Source organism: Salvia miltiorrhiza, chromosome 8 (genome assembly GCF_028751815.1).
Source record: "Salvia miltiorrhiza cultivar Shanhuang (shh) chromosome 8, IMPLAD_Smil_shh, whole genome shotgun sequence".
NCBI lineage: Eukaryota > Viridiplantae > Streptophyta > Magnoliopsida > Lamiales > Lamiaceae > Salvia > Salvia miltiorrhiza.
In genome coordinates this window covers 46,628,934-46,656,055 of record NC_080394.1, presented here as the reverse complement: position 1 = coordinate 46,656,055, position 27,122 = coordinate 46,628,934, and the positions used below count along the sequence as shown (strand labels likewise).

General features: G+C 33.1%; 3 protein-coding genes, 1 long non-coding RNA gene and 1 pseudogene across 4 annotated transcripts; 1 reads left to right on the top strand and 4 right to left on the bottom strand.

The window, feature by feature from the left end:
• Positions 1–1,721: 1,721 nt before the first annotated feature.
• On the bottom strand, positions 1,722–2,663 carry LOC130998558 (uncharacterized). The gene has a single exon (XM_057923974.1). The coding sequence runs from the start codon at positions 2,661–2,663 to the stop codon at positions 1,722–1,724; it is 942 nt and encodes a 313-aa protein (XP_057779957.1).
• A 3,212-nt stretch (positions 2,664–5,875) lies between these two features.
• On the bottom strand, positions 5,876–6,817 carry LOC130998557 (uncharacterized). Its single transcript, XM_057923973.1, has one exon. It carries the CDS (start codon positions 6,815–6,817, stop codon positions 5,876–5,878), a length of 942 nt encoding a protein of 313 aa, XP_057779956.1.
• A 3,088-nt stretch (positions 6,818–9,905) lies between these two features.
• Positions 9,906–10,468, bottom strand: LOC130996838 (uncharacterized). Its single transcript, XR_009092838.1, has 2 exons — positions 10,332–10,468; positions 9,906–10,233 (listed from the first exon to the last, which is right to left on the bottom strand). It is a non-coding gene; the product is annotated as an uncharacterized LOC130996838 (long non-coding RNA).
• Positions 10,469–11,905: 1,437 nt separating this feature from the next.
• On the bottom strand, positions 11,906–12,311 carry LOC130996837 (40S ribosomal protein S15-3-like). The gene has a single exon (XM_057922106.1). The coding sequence runs from the start codon at positions 12,182–12,184 to the stop codon at positions 11,906–11,908; it is 279 nt and encodes a 92-aa protein (XP_057778089.1). The 5' UTR covers positions 12,185–12,311.
• A 902-nt stretch (positions 12,312–13,213) lies between these two features.
• Positions 13,214–27,122, top strand: part of LOC130998556 (protein ASPARTIC PROTEASE IN GUARD CELL 1-like) — a 49,588-nt pseudogene continuing 35,679 nt past the window's right edge.

Sequence of the window (27,122 nt, the reverse complement as noted above, 5' to 3'; positions counted from 1 at the left end):
GGAGTATGAAGTTGAACCTTACACACCACAATTCAGTTCACAAAATAGCATAGGATTTTGAGCAAAAATCAAATACTGTAAATTTCAGTTCATATGTGCATATGTAAACATGTTGTGAAATATCTGAACAGCCGTATGAATTGGTATGAATTGGTGGTTCCCTGAGGGTGATGATACCTTGAGTAGGTGGATAATAGTCTCTGCAGATATTGTATATCACAAAAATTAGAAATCAATTTGGGAAGAGAATGGAAAGATGCAGAAATTTCTTTGTTGCATTACCTTAAAATTGGCTGTGAAATTGGGCTGCAGTAGTTGAAAACGGTGGTGTGAGAATGGTGAAAGTGGCTGTGGTTTTAAAGAAAAATGGGGTGGTTTGGATGGATGAGGATCGTGGAATTTTTTTCAACTTACAGGTATGAACATTTCAGCTGGCATGTAAGACTGAAGAATTTCTTCAGCATGCGTAGTAAATTTTTTTCAGCATGCTTAGGATTCAGCATGCTTAGGATTATTTAAATTAAAATATCTAAGAGATTAATATATTAATTATATGGTTCCAAATTCATTTAAATACATTAAGACATATAAGCCAAATTCTTATTGAAGCATAAAATCCATTTGAGCTTGCTTCTAACATAAATTAAATTACTCATGGGCTTAAGTAAACAATCGATAAAAGATTCATATTTAACACTTCAGTGTTAAATTCTCCACAATAAATTAATGGACTCAAAATATATTTTGAGTGCATCATCTATTGAAAATAAAAAAAATAAATCATCACATATATAAATTATCAAATTCATATAAGTTCGTATTTTATTAATGGATGCTGAACTCTAATTACCATAATAAATCCTTAAATCAGTAATTAAAAGTATATAATCCTTAATAAAAAGTCGGGTCATTACAAATTTTGTACTAAAAAAAATATTTTGGGGCACTACAACCTTACCAACTAAAAAAAAATTTCGTCCTCGAAATTACTTACCTGAATCAAACAAAAGAGGGTATCTAGATCTAATGTCACCTTCCTTTTTCCATGTAGCACTATTATGGTCATGCCTACTCCATTGGACTTAACTAGAGGGATTTCTTTACTTCTTAACTCACGAACTTTTCTATCCAAAATGGCTATCGGGTGTTTATCATAAATTAGGTCCCTATCAGGTTCTAGCTCGACGTGATTCACAATATTGCCCGGGTCATGGACGAATTTTCTCAAAGACGAGACATATAAGACGTTATGTATCGAAGTCAAGCTTGACGGCGACACTAATCGATATACTACCTCACTATCTCTTTCGAGACTATCAAAGGGCCTGATGTAACGAGGTCTTAGTTTTTCTCCCTTGTCAAACGATCTATTCCCACCACCTTTCCTGAGGGAATTCTTACCTTCAAGGGTTCCCTCAGCTTTTCGTAAAAAAATCTCCTTGCGATAAATGAATGCGAAGCACTGGAAAGAAATAGTACTAGAGCAATCTTGTTCGAAACGGGTAAGATACCTGGCATAGTTTGAGCCTCTCTATCTAACTCTTCCTGGTTCATGGCATAAACTCGTGCCTCTCCCTTGCGGGCACCATTATTGTTGTAATTTTGGTTACTTCCCCTGTTGTTGTTGTTGCCGTGATTTCTTCCCCAGTTATTGTCCTTATTCCGCCAAATCGGGACGTTGTTGTTGTTCGAAACATTCGTACTCCGTGCTTCTGGGCAGTTCATCGCCATGTGCCTCCTTTGTGACATCGGAAGCATACGTTCTCGCCAGATTTGCACTCTCCGAAATGGTAACACTGACAACGTGGACAAAGAGGTTTGTGCGGCGCCAAATCTTGGTCGTCTCCCACATTACTCCTTGGTTTCTTTTCTGACTGGGAGTTCCTCATTTTGTCTCGATCATCCCAGTGCCTCTTTTCTCCAGTATGTTGAGGTCGAACCACAGAGTTGTCCAGTTTCAGGCGTGATGCGACTGCTTGGGCTCGTTCTAAGATTTCCGAGTATGATGTGATGTTTAGAGCTGCTAAGTGCCCTCCAATCTCAGGACGTAACCCATTCTCAAACCTCCAAGCCTTCTTTTCATCGGTGTCCACCAAGTGGGGAGCAAAACGGCCTAGTTGGGTAAATTTCCGCTCGTATTCCAAAATGGTCATGTTTCCTTGTTCCAAGTTCATGAGCTCTATCTCCTTTTGTTTGCGAAAAGCCCTTGGGAAATACTTTCCCATTACTTTCTCCTTGAACGTTCTCCAGGTGATGGCTCTCATCTGCTCTTCAGTAAGGGCAGCAGTTTCCGACTCCCACCAGTGTCCTGCGTCGTCTGTTAGTTGGAAGGCTGCACATGTCACTTTCAAGTCATCCCTGCAACGCATGTAGTTGAAAATGCGTTCCATCTGGCGCATCCACTCCTCGGTTCCTAAGGGTCCTTCATTCCCTCTTAGAATTGGCGGTGCCATGCTTCGAAATTGAGCTACTACTCCATTTCCACCTTCTGCTTGAGGTTGATGCGGTTGCTGAGGCAATACTCCTCTCAGTGCTTGTGCAAGCACGTAGGCCAGCGTATTAACATCATTTCGATTTCGATTCCTATTTCCCATCGATTGAGTGGCTTCGCTATCAGATTTTTCGTCTGCCGGAGGTCTCCTGTTACCACTTGTTCTGGCCATAAACTAAAATAATGCGGTATATAGTAAGAGTTGTGCGATAAAAAAAAACAACGATAGGTACTAATTCTCATTGATTCTAAGAGATTCGTCGTCCCAATTCTTGTACACGTGTTGGCACCGATGTACTTATTCTACAGGTTTTGCGTGTTCTAATCATCTAGATAAGTAATCTCGAGGACATGAGAAGAGAAAAATAAAAATTAAAAAAAATAAAATCTAACTTCATCAAGAAAACTTAAAGCATCATAAATACACTTTTGACTTTTACCTCACTCGGTAGCGATGTGGCGGTTGCGATGATGGTCATTTTTCATAAAAAGATTTTTATTGCAAGTCTACAGAAACGTAGACCTGCTCTGATACCATACTGTGACGCCCCAATTTTCTTTAAAATAATAAAATGCACTTTGAATAAAAATAATAAGATTTCAATACTTAAATAACTAAAATTCAAATCCAACGGAGAAAATGTGATTAAACATCATAAATTGAGTCTTTATTCTAATTGAAAATAAAATATTATTCTTCTTTCATCTTTGACCATCATTCGCCCCGCCTCCCATCGCCCGAGTCATCTCCTGAAAAAGATATTGTTTTGGGGTGAGTACAATAAACTCAGTGGGGTGCATTTATCCATATTATAAGAATCACAACAAAATATAAGTGCAAAGAAAATTGTCTGCTCTTTCATATTGCCCGAAAGCAATAACTTTCTGTCTCTTAGCCCGAAGGCTATATAACTTTCTGTCTCATATAGCCCGTAGGCTATAACTTTCTGTCTCTTATTGCCCGTAGGCTATAACTTTCTATCTCATATAACCCGTAGGTTATAACTTTTTGTCTCATATAACCCGTAGGCTATAACTTTCTGTCTCATATAACCCGTAGGTTATAACTTTCTGTCTCATATAACCCGTAGGCTATAACTTTCTGTCTCATATAACCCGTAGGTTATAACTTTCTGTCTCATAGCCCGGAGGCTCTGCCTGCTTCTCACACATATAAATTGAGTAAAACGTATAATAAGGATAAACGTTAAATGCAACGTTATTACCCCACTTTAACCTTTCTTGGATAAAACTCGCAATTAAATAATCAAGTCTCGCGCGCCGTTCCTAAAATGAATTATGAAATCATAATTAAGATATGTTTAATCAAAGAATGCACATGAAGATGGATCTACAAATGTAAATAAAATCTTTTTCTATTATTACTAATAATTTACTAATCAAATATATACAACAATTACAATATGTATTTGGTAGAATGAAATCACCACTCACTAACATAAATAACGAGGAAGACTTATATATATATATATAGTTATTATTACTTAAATAAATAAATAAATAAGGACTGCATATGCATCATCTTGTAATAGGATAACATTAAATAATATATATGTACATATACTTATGACTACTATATATATATATATGTATACGTATCTAAAATGAAAGGTACATAATTAATACATATGTTAAACTTCAACAAAAATGTTAAAATAAATAAACATATGTATCCACTTATATATATATATATATATATATATATATATATATATATACACGTAGAAGACTCCCTAATAAATATTTATGCTTAAAATAAATGAAAAGTTAGATATAGGACACTCATGTTTATAGTATAAACTAGGAAATCATTACATATTATATATATATATATATATATATATATATACTTAATACATATGCAGCAGTAGCATGTTAGGATTAGGAGAACAAAATAAAAAAAGAAACATTGCAAGACTATATGTACGAAAAATCTGACACAAAGCTAGGGAATAAAGAAAATGGTGTGCCCTATTCGGAAATGGCTGAGTGGAAAAATGAGATATTGTTCTTCTCTTTGACGAGAAAGAACCGCAACACAAATATTAGAAAAGAAGCCACAAGATAGAGAGTTTACCTCACTCAGGAGAAGAGTTCGGTGATTTTTATTTTTAAGTGTGAGAAATGAGGTGAAAGGAGCTGCTATTTATACAAGAGGTTGAGAGTTTATTTTTAGAAATAGTATCAATCAATTATTCTTCCCATGACTTCACAAGGAAAGCTTGACTAGGGTAAAATTTTGCAGCTGTAACTATGAACGAAAATAAAATAAAATAAAGGAAGTGTGCAAAACCTTATACTATTTTTCTTCGGGCCCAAGAAATGGGCTTCATAAATTAAAAGAATTTGGATTTTCTCAATAAATAGCTATTTGGACGTTATAAAAAAATATGTAGTATATAAAAGAGAAATTAAAAATATAACTATAGAAATAATACTAATAGGTAAAATAAATAATGCTTTGAATTTCTTATAATTAAATGCTCGTGCTCATGCAATATCTAGGCGCGATTTATAAGACTTAAAATTTAATTATTGAAATAAATTAAAGAAGAGGAATTTTGTACTAAAAAAAATATTTTGGGGCACTACAACCTTACCAACTAAAAAAAAATTTCGTCCTCGAAATTACTTACCTGAATCAAACAAAAGAGGGTATCTAGATCTAATGTCACCTTCCTTTTTCCATGTAGCACTATTATGGTCATGCCTACTCCATTGGACTTAACTAGAGGGATTTCTTTACTTCTTAACTCACGAACTTTTCTATCTAAAATGGCTATCGGGTGTTTATCATAAATTAGGTCCCTATCAAGTTCTAGCTCGACGTTATTCACAATATTGCCCGGGTCATGGACGAATTTTCTCAAAGACGAGACATATAAGACGTTATGTATCGAAGTCAAGCTTGACGGCGACACTAATCGATATACTACCTCACTATCTCTTTCGAGACTATCAAAGGGCCTGATGTAACGAGGTCTTAGTTTTTCTCCCTTGTCAAACGATCTATTCCCACCACCTTTCCTGAGGGAATTCTTACCTTCAAGGGTTCCCTCAGCTTTTCGTAAAAAAATCTCCTTGCGATAAATGAATGCGAAGCACTGGAAAGAAATAGTACTAGAGCAATCTTGTTCGAAACGGGTAAGATACCTGGCATAGTTTGAGCCTCTCTATCTAACTCTTCCTGGTTCATGGCATAAACTCGTGCCTCTCCCTTGCGGGCACCATTATTGTTGTAATTTTGGTTACTTCCCCTGTTGTTGTTGTTGCCGTGATTTCTTCCCCAGTTATTGTCCTTATTCCGCCAAATCGGGACGTTGTTGTTGTTCGAAACATTCGTACTCCGTGCTTCTGGGCAGTTCATCGCCATGTGCCTCCTTTGTGACATCGGAAGCATACGTTCTCGCCAGATTTGCACTCTCCGAAATGGTAACACTGACAACGTGGACAAAGAGGTTTGTGCGGCGCCAAATCTTGGTCGTCTCCCACATTACTCCTTGGTTTCTTTTCTGACTGGGAGTTCCTCATTTTGTCTCGATCATCCCAGTGCCTCTTTTCTCCAGTATGTTGAGGTCGAACCACAGAGTTGTCCAGTTTCAGGCGTGATGCGACTGCTTGGGCTCGTTCTAAGATTTCCGAGTATGATGTGATGTTTAGAGCTGCTAAGTGCCCTCCAATCTCAGGACGTAACCCATTCTCAAACCTCCAAGCCTTCTTTTCATCGGTGTCCACCAGGTGGGGAGCAAAACGGCCTAGTTGGGTAAATTTCCGCTCGTATTCCAAAATGGTCATGTTTCCTTGTTCCAAGTTCATGAGCTCTATCTCCTTTTGTTTGCGAAAAGCCCTTGGGAAATACTTTCCCATTACTTTCTCCTTGAACGTTCTCCAGGTGATGGCTCTCATCTGCTCTTCAGTAAGGGCAGCAGTTTCCGACTCCCACCAGTGTCCTGCATCGTTTGTTAGTTGGAAGGCTGCACATGTCACTTTCAAGTCGTCCCTGCAACGCATGTAGTTGAAAATGCGTTCCATCTGGCGCATCCACTCCTCGGTTCCTAAGGGTCCTTCATTCCCTCTTAGAATTGGCGGTGCCATGCTTCGAAATTGAGCTACTACTCCATTTCCACCTTCTGCTTGAGGTTGATGCGGTTGCTGAGGCAATACTCCTCTCAGTGCTTGTGCAAGCACGTAGGCCAGCGTATTAACATCATTTCGATTTTGATTCCTATTTCCCATCGATTGAGTGGCTTCGCTATCAGATTTTTCGTCTGCCGGAGGTCTCCTGTTACCACTTGTTCTGGCCATAAACTAAAATAATGCGGTATATAGTAAGAGTTGTGCGATAAAAAAAAACAACGATAGGTACTAATTCTCATTGATTCTAAGAGATTCGTCGTCCCAATTCTTGTACACGTGTTGGCACCGATGTACTTATTCTACAGGTTTTGCGTGTTCTAATCATCTAGATAAGTAATCTCGAGGACATGAGAAGAGAAAAATAAAAATTAAAAAAAATAAAATCTAACTTCATCAAGAAAACTTAAAGCATCATAAATACACTTTTGACTTTTACCTCACTCGGTAGCGATGTGGCGGTTGCGATGATGGTCATTTTTCATAAAAAGATTTTTATTGCAAGTCTACAGAAACGTAGACCTGTTCTGATACCATACTGTGACGCCCCAATTTTCTTTAAAATAATAAAATGCACTTTGAATAAAAATAATAAGATTTCAATACTTAAATAACTAAAATTCAAATCCAACGGAGAAAATGTGATTAAACATCATAAATTGAGTCTTTATTCTAATTGAAAATAAAATATTATTCTTCTTTCATCTTTGACCATCATTCGCCCCGCCTCCCATCGCCCGAGTCATCTCCTGAAAAAGATATTGTTTTGGGGTGAGTACAATAAACTCAGTGGGGTGCATTTATCCATATTATAAGAATCACAACAAAATATAAGTGCAAAGAAAATTGTCTGCTCTTTCATATTGCCCGAAAGCAATAACTTTCTGTCTCTTAGCCCGAAGGCTATATAACTTTCTGTCTCATATAGCCCGTAGGCTATAACTTTCTGTCTCTTATTGCCCGTAGGCTATAACTTTCTGTCTCATATAACCCGTAGGTTATAACTTTTTGTCTCATATAACCCGTAGGCTATAACTTTCTGTCTCATATAACCCGTAGGTTATAACTTTCTGTCTCATATAACCCGTAGGCTATAACTTTCTGTCTCATATAACCCGTAGGTTATAACTTTCTGTCTCATAGCCCGGAGGCTCTGCCTGCTTCTCACACATATAAATTGAGTAAAACGTATAATAAGGATAAACGTTAAATGCAACGTTATAACCCCACTTTAACCTTTCTTGGATAAAACTCGCAATTAAATAATCAAGTCTCGCGCGCCGTTCCTAAAATGAATTATGAAATCATAATTAAGATATGTTTAATCAAAGAATGCACATGAAGATGGATCTATAAATGTAAATAAAATCTTTTTCTATTATTACTAATAATTTACTAATCAAATATATACAACAATTACAATATGTATTTGGTAGAATGAAATCACCACTCACTAACATAAATAACGAGGAAGACTTATATATATATATAGTTATTATTACTTAAATAAATAAATAAATAAGGACTGCATATGCATCATCTTGTAATAGGATAACATTAAATAATATATATGTACATATACTTATGACTACTATATATATATATATATATATATGTATATGTATCTAAAATGAAAGGTACATAATTAATACATATGTTAAACTTCAACAAAAATGTTAAAATAAATAAACATATGTATCCACTTATATATATATATATATATACACATGTAGAAGACTCCCTAATAAATATTTATGCTTAAAATAAATGAAAAGTTAGATATAGGACACTCATGTTTATAGTATAAACTAGGAAATCATTACATATTATATATATATATATATATATATATATACTTAATACATATGCAGCAGTAGCATGTTAGGATTAGGAGAAAAAAATAAAAAAAAGAAACATTGCAAGACTATATGTACGAAAAATCTGACACAAAGCTAGGGAATAAAGAAAATGGTGTGCCCTATTCGGAAATGGCTGAGTGGAAAAATGAGATATTGTTCTTCTCTTTGACGAGAAAGAACCGCAACACAAATATTAGAAAAGAAGCCACAAGATATAGAGTTTACCTCACTCAGGAGAAGAGTTCGGTGATTTTTATTTTTAAGTGTGAGAAATGAGGTGAAAGGAGCTGCTATTTATACAAGAGGTTGAGAGTTTATTTTTAGAAATAGTATCAATCAATTATTCTTCCCATGACTTCACAAGGAAAGCTTGACTAGGGTAAAATTTTGCAGCTGTAACTATGAACGGAAATAAAATAAAATAAAGGAAGTGTGCAAAACCTTATACTATTTTTCTTCGGGCCCAAGAAATGGGCTTCATAAATTAAAAGAATTTGGATTTTCTCAATAAATAGCTATTTGGACTTTATAAAAAAATATGTAGTATATAAAAGAGAAATTAAAAATATAACTATAGAAATAATACTAATAGGTAAAATAAATAATGCTTTGAATTTCTTATAATTAAATGCTCGTGCTCATGCAATATCTAGGCGCGATTTATAAGACTTAAAATTTAATTATTGAAATAAATTAAAGAAGAGGAATTTTGTACTAAAAAAAATATTTTGGGGCACTACATTATAAGACTTAGAAGATATTTGGCTAATTTATTTTAAAGAGCTTATAAGCTCTTGGAACTTATAAAATGTTTCAAGAGCTTATAAGCTCAATGTTTCAAGAGCTTATAAGATATAGTTTCTTAAGATATTATAAGTTGTCAAAGTGTTTGAATGATTGAGCTTATAAGCTAGAAAGAGAAGTTTTAGTTAGACAGAAAAAATCGAAACGATATGAAATTAAAATGATATATAATAAAATTAAAAAATCATAATGTTATTTTTATAAAATGAGTTTTGCTTAAAAGAAAATGAGAAAATAAGTTTGAGTAGATGAACTTATTTTTTGAGAGCTTATAAGCTCTTAGAGCTTCATTTTACCGCTTATAAGCTTTTTATAAACTTATTTTGCCCGACACTTTCAAGAAGCTTATAAACTGCTAAACAACTTATCAGCTGTTTTAAATTGAGCTTATAAGCTTCGCCAAACACCCTCTTTGACAAGAATGACATTTAGGTATCCTGTATAATTTTGAAAATGATAAAAGGAGATATCACCATACACAAAGAGATCAACCAACTTCGATTCTGTTCAAATTTAACTTTCCTAGTTTAGTTTTTGATCATTTACGTTGAAACTCATGGATGTTCAGATTGAGAATGTGCGATATACAGCCAAAATGCCAAATTAGATCAAAACTTTACCAAACAGCAACAAGTAAGCTACATTAACAACCATTGCTAATAAGAACACAACTGGGAGCAGATTCAAACAAGAACAAAATTATAAGTCGTAGAACTGGTTTGACATTCCATAATGAGTATTTATAATCACAAAACAAGCTCAAATTCCATGCATCAGATGCAGCGGTAGTGAGAGCCGTTCTTCTTAACTTTGGCTTTGTAAATGTAGGCTAATTTCTTCCCGAGGTACCATGCCACCTCCTCCTGCGTGTTCACACCTTCCACCTGAACCAACGACGTGTTTGGATACTGGTTCGACTTCGACCTGTCACCGGGTTACCGTTTTTCATTATGCCAAACAAGGCCTAGCTGGAGATCGGAATTCGGAGGGAACGAAAAAATGGCTTTTATTTTTCTGTTTACCTTTTGTATCCGAGGATTGTACCGCGGACGTAGAGTCTCACGCGCTCGCCTTGCCTCCCCTTCACCATTGCTGTTCTCCAAATTCCCAAATGCTCTCACAAGAAGCGCAGAAACCCTAATTTTACAGGGGAATTTAGTGACCTGATTGGGCTAATTTCAAGGCCCAATTTGCTTTTTTGACCTGGGCTGGATCGCTCCACTGTTGCATTTATCCAACTAATACATTCCTCTATCGCACGGCCAATATGCAAATTAAATAATATATTTATATAAATAAATATAAATATTAAATATAATTAAAATATAAATAAATAAAATATATATTTTAAAAATAAAATAAAATAGTCTACATCAATTATTCAATAAAATCTTGAATTTGAAAACTAAATTTTCAGCTTTGTATAAATATAATGATAATTATAGTTATTAAATAATTAAAAAATATTTGATAATGAAAAAATTAGCATTACACGTCGTCGTCATCGTCATCATCATCATTATTATTATTATTATAGAGTATGTCATAATAAATAAATAAATATTTTTATACACAAATATAAATAAAAAGTCATATTAGAAATTATATGTAACTATTTTTTCATCAACAAAGTTATATTAAAATTAATATAAAAAAATTATTGTAAAAAAGAGTTATAAAATGGACCAATATATTTTCCTTCACCTCTATTACTTCGAAACTGTTATAATTAAAAAATATATGTATAACATAAATTACAATATTTACTATTTTCCCTTTAAAAACACAATAAATAGAAAAACAAATAAAATTAATATAGTGGAAAAAAATGAATAAACATGTCATTAAGGAGAAAATTAATATAAAAATAATATAAAACAAATTTGAAACGAATAATATATGTGTATTAAAAGTTTTATCTCATATTTTCGCATCTTAACTGCAATCTTCTATTCTCTCTCATCTACTTTATCTCTTTACAATATAAGCCATAAATTAATATCTATAATTGAAAAAATTGCCATCAATTTGGTGGAAAATAAATTATTGAAAAAATGTGTTTATTATATATTATATATAGATATAGATTATCAACTCAGTGAGTATACTGGAGTTAAATTTAATGAATATCATATAGTAATTGTTAATTATAAAGAAAAAGGATAACATGTTTTATTTTTAATATATACAAGTGTCAATCCAAAATCAAATTTAATTGAGAAAAGATAAAAACAAATAAGTTTACATAAATAAATATTTTATAGACAAACATAACTGCAAAGAAATAAATTTAAACCAAATAAGAAATTATATTACTTAGATATATAACTGATTTGAAATGTAACCTTCTTTCAACAAAAGTTGAACAAAATAATTATCTAGTATGAAAAAATTTGCATAAGATCCATTAGATAAAGATTCTTTTACTAAATTTGTAACAGAGCTAAGAAACACCACCAAAACTTCAGAAATGCAAATGTTTTTCCTTTCCACTATGAAGACGACTTCCCTCATAGACCTTTTAACAGGGACCCAAGTAGCTAAACTAGTCAATGCACAAGCACTCGAGTCTTTGGTTGCCCCTCCACCATGTTTCTTACTTCAGAGGAATAAACCGGGAGGAGTGGGTGGCACCGATAACAGGCCTACCGTGCTCGATTAGTTTGCATGAGATAGAGAACTCAGCAAGGTAATGCCCAATCATCTCGGGCTTAATTTCAACAAGGTTGAAGGTCTTCCCGCTATACACACCGAGAACACTTCTTATCATCTCAGGGACAATGATCATGTTCCTCAAGTGGGTTCGAACTAGGGCGGGCTTCTCACTTGCTGGGGCTTCACACTTAGCCTTGTGCAACTTCTTGATCAAGGCCATGGAAGCTGAACTTCTTGAATGTTCTCTTCTTCGGCTGCCCAGCCGCTACCTCGGGGTCGACGTCCGCTATGGTTGCCGGTGGAGATAGCTGAACTACAGCGTGAAGGTGTGTGCTAGTGTGAGCTTCGCAGCTAGGGTTTCTGCCAGTAATTCTTAAATATATAACTAAACTATTCATCTATAATTTATATTAAAATTAATATAAATTCAAACTTTTAAAATTATATTTTTAAAATTAAAGAGTCATAAAATGAATGAATATAACTTACTCTTATTACTTGCATTAAACATTATTATAATAACTAATATCTTTATATATATAAAAAGCAAAGTAAATATAATGTAATTCAATTACAAGGATATAATTGGAAATTAAGGACAAAAATTGTAAAAACCACCGAAAATAATTTAACAACTAAGCCTCCAAAACAAGTTAATTAACAACCACCGAAAATTGTGAATTGAACAATAAAGTGCCCATTATTTAATACTAATAATTACTATTGTTTTGGATATTCTTTTTTTCTTCTCATTTTGTAATAAAACATATTTTTATTATTTTCATGAAATTATATTTAGGATAAAACATATAATATGCATTTTGAATGAAAGGTAATGAAATTATATTTAATCTGATATATAATATGTAAACAAAATAAATTTAGAATGAGCAAATTATTACAATAATATAATTTTTTAACATATTAAAAATTTATATTTTAAGAAATTATATTTTTTCTTAAATGATGAAACATATTTAAAATTTATAATTATCTTTTTTCTTAATTCTAATATTTTAATTTTTAAAAATTATATAATTATTATAACATATTTCTTAAAAGTATATACAAATAAGTGTGGACAACTACTTTTTCAATACTCACATCCAAGTAATTGGTTATTAAATCTCTACATACGAATAGAAAAGTTGATAATTTGTTTTTAGAATATGGATAATATAGTAATTAAAATATCTACTAATATATACTCCATTGTTTTTTAAAAATATACAATCAATTATCATGTAATATGGGCAGATGTATTTTCAAAAAAGATGAGGAGTGTGCAATATTTTATTTTTTTTATTTTATTTAAACAAAACACAATTTTATTGTTTGTGAGTAGTTTCATTTTGGATAATATATGCATCTTAAAAGAAAGATCACGGAAAAATATTTAATTTGATATATACTTAATTTGAAATAAATAAATACTAATATAATTGCTTCAATCAATTAAATATTTTTTATTTTTTTTTATTTATAAAGCATTTTTTTTCAAAAAATTGGACATGTTTTAAACTTTTCATTAATTGTTTTTGTCTTATTTTATCTTTTTATTTTTCTTTTTTATTTCTAATATTTTGATTTATTATATTATGTATTTTTTTATTTTATGTAAAAAAATTATGCTTACAAAAATAACAATACTATTAAAAGACATCAAATTATATATTCTAGTTTAGTCTATGAAGGAAGTTATAATGAAATGGCCTTATTACAAAAGGATATATCATATATGTAGACATTATTTAAATAATAATAAGAGTGTATCTATTTTTGTTGAATTCATTAATTATTTATTTTATTTAAATAATATTAAAATATTTATAAATTAAAATCTAGCAATAAATAAAGGGTAAAGTACCAAATACCTCCCCCCCAACGTTGGCGTCCCTATCGCGTACAGCCCCCCATAGTCAGGGTAAGCGTTGTTTACTACCCTAACGTGGCAAAATCATAGCAATTAACCCCCCGCCACTTAACAGACATTAACACTGTTAGATTAAATAATTTTTTTATTTTTAATTAAGGTGAGCCAACTCTTTCTCTCTCTGAGTTGCTTGAGTTCACTCCTCCACCTACAAGCCGCTCACCTGCCTCTCCCCGCAGTGCGCCGCCCTCCGATCCTCCATCTGCCTCGTCGGGACCTGTCTTTACCAGGTTTCCACCCCCAACCAATTTTTAGAAAAACCAAACTATATTTATTGAGTTTTCTCGAGATTTTAGCTTCCCTAATTAAACTATTTTTGTGACAGGTTTTGTACGGTGACGCCTCCTACACCATCGGAAACTTTGCCACCGAAACCATCTCCTTCGGCTCCTCCGGCTCCGTTGACAACGTGGCCATCGGTTGCGGTCACGACAACGGCGGCCTGTTTACCGGCGCCGCGGGCCTGCTGGGCCTGGGCGGCGGCGCCCCATCTCTTCCCGCTCAGATCAAAGCGACGTCGTTCTCATACTGCTTGGTGGACCGCGACTCGAACTCGTCGTCCACTCTGGATTTCAACTCGATCCCGCCCGCCGACTCAGTGGCAGCGCCGCTGGTCGACAACCCCTCCAACGACGCCTACCGCTATGTGGCGATGACCGGGATCAGCGTGGGCGGCGAGGCAGTGAAGTTCGCGGCATTTCTGCTGGAGATGGGGAGCGACGGGAGTGGCGGCGTGATCGTGGACTCCGGCACGACGGTGACGCGGCTGCGGAGGGATGTGTACGGCTTGGTGTGGGATGCGTTCAGGAACAAGACCAGTGCACTGCCGTGAGCCGGCGATTATGCTATGTTCGACACGTGCTACGACTTGTCCTCGCTGTCGAAGGCGAGGATCCCCATGGTGGCGTTCGAGTTTGGTGGCGAGAAGAGGGTGGTGCTGCCGCCGCAGAACAGCATGGTAGCGGTGGACAGCGACTGAAAGTTTTGCTTGGCGTTCGCCGGAATGTCGGGGGAGTTGTCGATTATTGGCAACTCAGAGAGAGAAAGAGTTGGCTCACCTTAATTAAAAATAAAAAAATTATTTAATCTAACAGTGTTAATGTCCGTTAAGTGGCGGGGGGTTAATTGCTACGATTTTGCCACGTTAGGGTAGTAAACAGCGCTTACCCTGACTATGGGGGGCTGTACGCGATAGGGACGCCAGCGTTGAGGGGTATTTGGTACTTTACCCATAAATAAATTATGTGGAGTTAACTAACAAAAATAAAGAAGGTTAATAATTAATTATGGGGTTATTGCCAGAAAATACAAATACTTTGTCAATTTTCTGGTTTATATCATGACCTTATAATTTGGCCAGAAAATACATCAATTTTTAATTTAATTGCAATTATAACATAACTTTATAGTCTGGCCAGAAAATACACCAAGTTTCAATTTATTTTCAATTATAACATGACCTTGTAATTAATTTATTATAATAATATCAAGTTTAATACATTAAACATTTTTAATTTTCTTTTCATCTCACAATATACTATATATAAATACATATATATTTGATAAATATACATCTATATGTAAATAATATATAATATTATTTACTTTTTAACATAGTTTCTATTATATATGTATGTAATTTTTTATTGGTCTTAATATTTTATAATTTCATAATTTAAATAAATAAATACTTATTATATATATAATATATTAATAGAACATTAAAATCAAATATATATATATATATATATATATATATATGTATATATATGCATTTGTGTGTTGAAAATGTAGATATATATATATAACAAGATATTATATTGAGGGCTTAAAAATACATACATGTATATATATATATATATATATATATATACATATATATGTATATATATTATGAAATAATTAATCATCTAACTTAAATTTTTATAAAAATTAATCAATCAATTATAAATATTTTGTACATAACAATTTAATATAAATACAATAAATATTAATACATCTATGATGAAAAATAATCTAAATAAGGTCATGTTATAATTGAGAATAAATTGAAACTTGATGTATTTTCTGGCCAGACTATAAAGACATGTTATAATTGTAATTAAATTGAAAATTGATGTATTTTCTGGCCAAATTATAAAGTCATGATATAAACCAGAAAATTGACAAAGTATATGTATTTTCTGGCAATAACCCCATTAATTATTATATAGTTAAATTTTTTTAATGCGTTGAAACTTAATAAAGTTAATTAAAAATCAAATGGAGAAGATTGTGCATAAGCTACGGTACAAAGTTTTAAAAATTCAATTATAATTAATTGTTCTTATATCAAATTTTAATTTTATTAGTTGATATTGATATTATAAAGCATATATATGCACAAGTTATGTGATGAGGATGAAATTGAGCGCTTAAATATATTCAAATCTAACTTCAGCGAAAATACGAAACATTAAGATCAAGTCGCAGATCTGAGGCTAAAGGAGAATCAGAATTAAAGTGGAAAGCGAAATATTTATATTCTGACTACAGAGATACAAATTTGAAATACGTGGCAATCAATGATTTGCAATTCTCAAATATTTTTATTTGAGCTTCGAAATCAAACTAAATGGGCCTTAGTAATGTATCTCAATAATAGACTATAAACTAGACCACCTAAGATCAAATGTAAACAAGTCCTTCCATAAGAGCAAATCAAATAAACAAATGCTATCTTCTTTTCCATATTTTTTGCACCCATTTTTTAGTTCTTAGCTCTTAGCTCGATTTTCTTCACTTTTTCATAAACTTGTCGTTGAGTCTAATACCCACCACAATATTACAAGAGTCTAAAATCACATTCGTCGCGCATAGCGCGGAAGGTACACTAGTATATATAAAGAAAAAAAATACAAAAATTGATATCTAACAATTTGTTGATATTGATGCATCATATTTTTTAATTAAAAGTTTTAATATAGACATTTTTATGTTATGTTTCCAATACATAAATATAATGTTTTATTTTTTATTTTTTATTAATGAGAGCGATAAATATTGTAGAACAGAGAGAATAAAAATATAATAACTGTGACGTAAATAAGGAGAGAGAAAAAAAAAGAATAAAGAATAAAAAAAGATGAGAGAGAAAAATAATTACCTTAAAATTTTAAATTACAATAACATTTTTGTTTTAAATTCATATTTGAATATTTTTATACCAAATTAAAGATTTTGTCATGATCTTTAATATAATGCATATCAAATATCATTACATAAATCAAATTTTAAGATTTTTAGAAAATTATAAAAGACAATATGCACTCATATAGCCATATTAGGGATTGGAACTCATATTTGGTCATCCATCTTAAAAACATAAATTTGTGCCATTTTTTGCAATTTTGGGTTGTATTGCCCCAATTCTGAATCAGGTTGGGCGCGGCTTTGGATGGCATTTTTGGTCTTAATGTTATCATTTGTGCCAATAGTACCAAATTACTTAGAACAAAAAAATACCAAGTAATTTGGTACTTTGGGCACTAATGTTGTTGTTGGGAACCTTGTGGAATATCCTAATCCTTGTTTTGATGATACCAAAATTCATAGGACTTAACTGTATTAGACTAGAATCGTTTTTGAACTCAAGTGTTAGAGTTCGTTTCTAGTTTAGCTTGCGGTGTTGAAGACTGAAGACTGAAGACTGAAGAACGAAGAACTGAAGACTGAAGACTGCATATACCAGTTGAAGACTGATTATTTAATGCGCGCAATAGACTGATACTAAAGTCAAGTATCAGTTGAACATTCCTCCTAGGACTGATCTTCCAACGTTCAGAGGAAGCCACGTACGCACAAGTACAACCGCATTAAATGCAGAGATCTCAGGATATCCTTATCTCTGCAGAGGTCATTCCTATCTGGTGGTTACTTTTCAGAGACGTCACATCTCATGTCCATCAAAGAGAGCCGTTTCCACCCAGACAAGGAACCTCGAAGATTGAAGCCTCAGCCCAAATTCGAATTGCTCTCCAACGGAAGAAATCTTGAGGACGATCTACGCCAACGGATCTATTCAAGAGTTCTCCTACAAATAGCACTCGAGGATCACTTCAACCTTCACCGATTCAACGACATAAGCTGAAGCTCTGCCGAAATTGCTACTCAGCCTAAAGCTTAACCTCCCCAAAGCTTGAATCGAAGAAGAGAATTCCAAAGCCAAAATCAGTCACTGCTGATTACACATATTCTCTTAGACCTTAGGCAAATATCTGTTTACCCAGAAGCCAAAAGGTCAAACTTGCTTCAAAGAACTTGTTCTTTGTAAGTATAGTTGGCACTCGTTCAAACCTCCCCCCCAAACCTCCCCCCCATAAGAGTGTTTGAGTGGTTCGGAGTTCAGGAAGGTACTCTGAACTCTGAGTGAGAAGTCTGAGCACGGGTTGTGCTGAGCAGAGAAATCCGACGCGAGTGAAGCGTGGGTACTGAAGAAGGGTTTTCTTCAGTGTACGGTTGTGTGCACCCGGCAAGCACACGGTTTGGTTTGCAGTGCACCTGTTAAGCACTTGTGGAGTGGATTGTTGGTCTGATCAACCAACCGTGGATGTAGGAAAGGGTTTTTCCGAACCACGTAAAAAGTTTCTGTGTTGTTTACAGCTTTCAGTTTTACATTCTTACTTGTGCTATCTCAATTGATAAACTGAACACTGACTAACAGCAAAGAGAAACCATAACCAACAACGTGCTCCACCGAGGCTATTACGAAACTAAGTTTAATTTCCGCTGCGTATGATATCAGTCTGACTGATCTATCTTCTGATAGTCAGGAAGAGTGCTATCATCTCTGTTTTCGCAAACACGACTGAAGCTCTTACTTGCATTAGTTAAGTTCTAGCAACTTAACTGATAACTCATTACTGAAGAGCTTTCAGTATCAGTCGTCAACCCTGTTGGTCAAAACTGTTTTCAGTAAAACAGGCGTCTTTGTTTGCATGCAAAGTTTCGTTTTGATCTCTGACTGAGATCCCTCTGATTGAGGATTGTAAAAATAGCCCATAGGTGTATTCCCCCCCCCCCATACACCTATTCGAGACCCTCAGGACCTAACAGTTGTCATTTATGCCAAAAGTATCAAATTACTTGAATTTTTTTTAAATTGGTGTTGGTTCTTTTGACACTAATATTCTCATTTGTTCTAAGTAATTTGGTACTTTTGGCACAAATTATAACATTAGTGCCAAAAGTACCAAATTACTTAGTAATTTTTTGTTTTACTTTCTGTTAGTACTTTTGGCACAAAGTACAACATCTATATCTATATAAAAGTGGAACCAATATGCCTATACTATTTTCCCGCCCAAAGTGTAGCATTAATTTTAACCTTAATTTACACAATTCAATATTAATATCAACATTTATTTACATAATTAATGCTGATTTTTATTTATACTAGCAAGTTTTATTTCTGATCTATTAAATTACGACTATAATTTGTTCTCATTGTCAATATAAATGCTCAATTGAATTAGCATTTATATTTATCTTAAAATATTGGATTTCATAAGAATTAATACTACAAAAGTATAATGATATTTTTTTGGTAAAAAATAATCTCTCATATAATACACTAATGTGTATTAATAACATTAGGTTCTTAAACCACATTAATTTATTCTAAACTTAATAATTATCGTCAAAATATATAAAAAAAAATTGTTTTTGTGTAAAATGATTGTATGGATAGGAAGTTAGTTGAAAATATGTTCAGTGAGACATAAATAAAATTATTATTTTTTAATTATTTATATAGGTTAAAAGATTTAAAAAAATAAAAAAATCAATTTCACCCTAAAGTTGAAAACGATGACATGGAAAAAATAGTTAAGATGTAGTATTTTTTTGAGGTAATATGCATTTTCTTCATGAAATTAGATGATAATTGTTAAATTGTTTAGATTTTGAAACAAAATAATCAGCAACACTAATTTGTCGTTTATAAAAATAGGTAAACAATTAATCAGAACACAAAAACTTAGGTGCTATTGGGTGCACTGTAGAATCGGGTTATACCCGCACTCAGACTTTAACCTGCATCTTGATTCAAATCATGTAAATGACACTATTCAGTTATACAAATGTCACTGCCTATAATTAACATTATTCAGTTATACAAATTACACTATAACATTTTGAAACATTATAGTGTCATTTACAATTTTATGATGTCAATGACATGAAGTGTCGTTTATATTTATGAATAGTGTCAAATATACACAATGTCATTTACAATATTATAATGTCAATTATACGCGGTGTCATTTGTATAACCGAATAGAGTCAATTACAGACACTGTCATTTGTATAATAGAATAGTGTCATTTACAAAGTTCGAATCAGGAAGCGGGTTTGTATTTGAGCGCGGGTCAGAGTTTGAACGCGAGTGCAACCGTCTAATCAGAAAGCTACATTTATATATAAAAGTAGATCATGTGTTCATTGAAAAAATTGTAAATGCATTATTTTTAATGGCTATGATAAAATCAACAACAAAATATGTTTAATTTTATGGATTTCAATAATAAATTATTTTTTGCATAATTATTATTAAATTTTAAAATAAGTGTATAAAATAAATGATGTGTACATAATAGTGAAGCTTAATAAATATGATCGCAACTCATCGTTTAGTTAATTTCACTTTAAACATTTTTTAGACAACTTCACTTCAAATTATTGATATAGTATATGATTGGTGATTTCATGTCACTTACAAAGATATATTCCTAAATTTATACCACTTAAAAAAAATATTAACTCATCACAATTACATTATTTTTTATATAATATATAATTTAATTAATACTAATATAAAATAAAAAATATAATAATTTTTTTAAAGAAAAAAATAAAAATTATAATATCTAAAAAAATATAATACCCGTGCATCGCACGGGCAAAATACTAGTTAGTGCCAAAAGTACCACCCCAACTCGCGCGCCCAACCCAATCCAATTTGTCCAAATTAAGGGCAATACAGTCCGAAAATGCGAAAAATGGACAAAATTTATGGTTTTAAGATAGATGGTCAAAAATTGAGTTCCATTGCTCAATATGACTATCTCAAAAGATGACTCATTATAAAAATTTGAAAAAGAGAATAGAAAAGAGATAAATTTTATAAAAGAAGTAAAGTGGAAAAAACGTGTGATAAATACAAGGAGTGAGAAAATATGAAATAATATATAATAGGTGGAAAGAGAAAATTTACCGGGAAAAAACTTATGCTTCATATATTATATAGATTTAATGCGACTTATATCATATTGGTGTTAAAATGAGTCAAATGAAATGACGCGTGATATAGTAATGGCCAATGGGATATTATGTGTATAATTGAAGAATTAGGCTTCTTATATATTATTCCTTCTCGTTTTATTTAGGCCTAACTTTTTTACAAATTCTCATGTCAGATCGCATGTATAGGTGAGACGGATCAGATTGGGGCTAGGGAGCGGGTCTGGGCGCAGATCGAGACGGATTTGGGCCGAATAATTCAAAGTAATTATTGTTGTGATGAAAAGTACTAATCAACATAAAGAAAAGTAATGTTTTTGAAAACATTAACTTTCTTTATAACAATAATTACTTTGTGTTACAATAATAATTATTTGATCAAAATAAGTACACCGTCGTCGCGCCTTTCGCTCCTCGCCTGCACCCTCCGCTGCTCTACCAATCGGGACTGGTTGAAAACTATGAATTATTCGAAGTAAATATTATTTTGATGAAAAATAATAATCAACATGTTGAAACATTACATTTCTTTATATCAATTATTACTTTTCCTTATAACAATAATTACTTTTACGATCACGACCCGCCCCAGCCCCGACACGATCCGTCTTTTTCACACACTTGGCCTTACATGAGACCAACTCATTTTAACACTATTATTGAAAGAGTAAATTTATTGTATATAAAGTATTATGGGCCTTCTTACTTGTGTAAATTGATGGCTCCTATTTTTGATAAAAATGGACTAGACCAAATCAAATGAGACAGCTCAAAAATAAAGGCAAGCCAAGTGAGGCAAGAGAGAGAGAGAGTAGTATTATTCATCCACAAACTTAAATAACTTGACTAGCACGAGGGATTTTTGAACTATAAATATTATAGCAATTTGGTTAGAAATAGGAATGAAATGAAATTGAATAAGAAAAAACATCATATTCCTCTAAAAAATAACAAAAACATAATAAATTTTATGTGAATTTATTTTTTGTTAATTGTTTTTTTCAAAAAAAGATAAATAATAGTTTCATATTTTTCTCTTGTGATAACTCGAACTCTTAACTTAATGATTGAAAGAAAAATATAGCTAAAAGTCAAGGTTTCATGTGATCAATATTGAGAGATATCCTATTATGAAAGAAAAAAATGCCAAAAGAATATACAAGAAATCATAGTTCTTTCTTCTTCCTTTTGTTGTTTGTGATTAAGAAAGCTTAGTTTTTGTTTGATTATAAGAGATAAAACCCCAAAATAAATACAATAAAACATTATTCTTATTTGATTATAATTAAGAGAGAAAATCCCAAAAGAATATACAAGAAATTTCTTTCTATCTTTTTTTTTTAGATTAAGAAAGCATAATTTTTGTTTCAAATTAAATAATATTCGAATTTGCTATGAATTACGTATACATTGCATGGACATTTGATGATTCTACCAAAAGCTTTATCTTTCAAAAATTTACGAAGAACACTTAGATTTTGTTTGCTCTTTTTTTTTACCACACCGCAAGTGTACGAGTGCAATTGTGTATTTAGGCAAACAAGGTCAAATCCTCAGAGATTGATTCCTAATTATTACTATCCTAAACTACTATGCTCCATCTGGATGACAGAAAATATGGGTTGGTTTGAACGAATAAAATAAATCAAAGAAGAAATAAAATCCACACGAGCAAGATGGAAGACAAATATGAACAATAAATATCTTAGGGCTTTGGTTTCAACAGATTCAGGAAATTAGATAAATTTAATTCAATCAATCAATCAAGGAAGTTCTTCCTAAGAAATCTTAAATTTAGTCTTTACCCATCTCGTGGCATACAAACTGTGGATTACATGCAAGGCTACCGTCCTCGGATCACTCTTAAACATATAACTTTTAAAAGTTCCTAGGGTTAAAGTCCTCACATAAGTCTCAAGTTCCCCCGACTAACATTGACAAGAATATTCTGTGTTTTTAGTTTAGGCAATAAAAATAATCTCCCGATATCAAATTAGAGCCAATAATCATGCCAAATTGATGATCAATCAATTAAGCAATAATATGCACAAGAACACGAAAAATAAAACAAGTATTGATTAATTAAATTAAGTCAGAAAACCATCATCTGTTTACTACTAAAACCCTAGGATTTGTGTACTAGCCACACATAAACACGTGAACTAGTATAATAATCAAAGATAAAAACATCCAACAATAAAATCGTACAGACTATGATGAATCTTCAGCTCTTGCTTCAAATCTACAATCGTATCGTCTCTTCAAGCTCTCCAAGTATGAATATAGGCAAAGGTAAACTCAATATGTTTCTTGGGGGTATTTATATGCCTTAGGTCTCAAGACATATTTCGAAGTCTTGAAAAATCAGATTTTAAGTGAAAAATCATCAAATTGCACGGAAATCGAGCGAGGTCGCGGTTCAGCCCGCGGTCAAAATTGCACAGCTGGTCTCCTGTGCGGCAGTCGCATGGGATACGACGGGTTTTATCCAACCCGACCCACATCAACGTTTATATAAAAACTTTCAGTGTACAAAATCATAAATGTCTTGTGGTGCAATGGTAATGCTGCGCCTCTTTCTTCTCCTAAACGGCAGGTGTTTGAATCCCCCTTGCCCCAATGTTCGTGGTTTATTTTCTTTTGGTTCTTTTTTCTTCCTTTTTCGTTTTTTTTTTTGGTTTTTTGTTTGTTAATTCTTTTGCTTTTTTTTTTCAGCTGTTTGCATGTTTCGTTTTTTTTTTTCAGTTTCTTATTTTAGGTTTTTTTTGGTTATTTTTTCTTACGACTATAAAGACTTAACAAAATAATTAAAACTATAGATTTTCGTGAGTAAAAATAACAATTTTCCGTGAAAAAAGTAATAATTTTAAAGTGTTACATTTCTTCATATGTATAATTATTTTTTATTAAGATAATAGTTACTTTTAATAAGTATAAAATATACACTTGTTAGCACAAATGTATACTTATGTTAATATAAGTATTTACATTCATTCGATATAAAGTAGTAAATTTTTTAACTCTTAAACCCTGACATTAAACATTAAATCCTGAACACTAAATCTTAACCCTAATAGGAATATTTACTTTTAATAAGCATAATATATTCATTTGTTAACAAAAATATATACTTATGTTAATATAAGTATTTACCTTCAGTCAATACAAAGTATTATATTTTCTAAGCCCTAAACCGTGAAAACTAAACCCTAAACCCTAAACACTTAATCTTGAACTCTAGTAGGAATATTTACTTTTAATAAGCATAAGATATACATTTGTTCTCAAAAATGTATACTTATGGTAATATAAATATTTAACTTCATTCAATACAAAGTATTATATATTTTTCTAAACCCTAAGCCTTGAAAACTAAACTCTAAACACTAAATCTTGAATCCTTATTAGAGTATTTACTTTTAATAAACATAAGATATACATTTGCTTTTATGAATAAAAATAACAATTATCGCGAACAAATGTAATAATTTAAAAACATTACTTTTCATCATATCAATAACTACTTTTCCTTACGACAATGATTACTTGAATAATTATTTGATTATTTTTTATTTTATTCTAGTATTTATTTCTAGGTTATTCAAAATAGTTATTACAATAATTATTATTTGGTTAAATAACTAAAAGAATAAATTCTCAAAAATAAAAGTAACAATTATCGTGAACAAATGTAATAATTTAGAAATATTACATTTCATTGTAATAATAATTACTTTTGTTAACAAAAATATTTACTTTTCTTCATATCAATAATTACTTTTGTTTACCAAAATAATTACTTGAGAAAATAACTAAAAATAAATGTTCTTATAAATACAAATAAATATTATACTAAATAAATGTAATAATTCAGAAATATTAAATTTGTTCATATCAATGATTACTTTATCAAATAAGTCGAACAATAATCAATAAAATAAAAAAATATTGTAAAAAGAAGGGTTAATTACGCCAAAAATCATGAACTTTGGGCCCATTTCCAAATTTTCCATGAACTTTGATTTTTATCAAATTTTCCCTGAACTTAAAGGCGTGAACAATTTTTCCATGAATTTCAGCTCCGGTAATACTCCGGTAAAACTCCGAGCTGAGATGGCAATTACGAGCTGAGATGGCAATTACGGGCTGACATGGCTCTTACACGCACACACACTGATACACACGCAGACACCTCCCCCTCACATCAGCCGCCGCCTCCCTCCTCGGCGGCAACAGCCGTCGCCGACAACATCCATCCCTCCTCCTTTTCCCTCTTTCGTCCTCTCCCTCGCTGGACCGAAATCCCCAAAGTCGTAACCTGCGACCTAACAGCAGCACACGGAACCGTCGCCTTTGGCTCTCCTTTTCCCAGCCCGGCGCGACAGCAGATCTGCCGCCTTTGGCTCTCCTTCTCCCACCACCACACCAGATCCGCCGCCTTCATCTTCCCCCTCGCGCCACCACCACGCTAGATCCGCCGTCTCCCTCCCTCCTCCCACCCCCAAATTGAAACCCTAGGACCGCCTCCCTCCTCCCACCACCGGCGCCGCGCCACAGATCTTAATTTCAGAATCGCGGCGGCGGTGCACGACCTGGTGGCGAAGATGTGGCCCTAGGACCGCCTCCCTCCTCCCAGCTACAGATCTTAATTTCAGAATCGCGGCGGCGGCGCACGACCTGGTGGCGAAGATGTAGCCCTAGGATCGCCTCCCTCCTCCCACCGCCGCGCCACAGATCTTAATTTTAGAATCGCGGCGGCTGCGGCGTTCAGAACCGCCCTTCGTCCTCTCCCCCAACCCCGAAAATCTGACTCCGGCGAGCAGCAGACCCGAGGCTGCCACCGCCAAGCGGTCACGATGACGTCTAGTGAGTTTCCCGGCTAGGAAGCATGGTTGGGGCTCAAAACGACGTCGTTTTACCCCCCAACTAAACGACGTCGTTTTGATTCACTACCGGCGATGCCATGTCACTGCCGGCGACGCCATGTCAGCATTCAATTTGGGGATTCTTGAAAGTCATGGAAAAATTGTTCACGCCTTTAAGTTCAGGGAAAATTTGATAAAAATCAAAGTTCATGGAAAATTTGGAAATGGGCCCAAAGTTCATGGTTTTTGGCGTAATTAACCCTAAAAAGAAATAGTAAAAAATGAAAAGAAAGAAAAAACTGAAATAAAAAAAATGAAAAACAAACATAAAAAAACCCAATTTTTTTATAAGAAAAACAGTAAACACGCAAATTAAGATAAAAAAAATGCATCAAAAAATGCAAAGAAAAAAGAACAAAAAAATGAAAAACAAATATAAAAAAACCCAAATTTTTATTTTTTTAATAAACAGTAGAAACGCAAAGAAAGGAAAAAGAAAAGAAAAGATTGAAAAAAAAATGAAAAAAAAAAACCATCAAAAAACGCAAAGAAAAAGAAACAAAAAAAATTGCATAAAATTCGGCCCTACATGGATTCGAACCCGTGACCTCGGAGGCACACAATGCTTTAGAGCGCAAGAGCTACCGCTGCACCACAGCTTTTTATTAGTTTTCCATTTTCAAGTGTTTAATATATAGTTTTCTATCCGGGCCGGGTCAAAGATAGACCCGCCGTCGCATGGCATGCGACCGTCGCATGGGATAATTTGCCAAACATCCAACAATAAAATCATACAGACTATGATGAATCTTCAGCTCTTGCTTCAAATCTACAGTCGTATCGTCTCTTCAAGCTCTCCAAGTATGAATATAGGCAAAGGTCAACTCAATATGTTTCTTGGGGGTATTTATATGCCTTAGGTCTCAAGACATATTTCGAAGTCTTGAAAAATCAGATTTTAAGTGAAAAATCATCAAATTGCACGGAAATCGAGCGAGGTCGCGGTTCAGCCCGCGGCCAAAATTGCAGAATCTCAAGGAGAAGGTTGTTAAAGAAGTTTTCCACCATGAGAAGACGGGTGA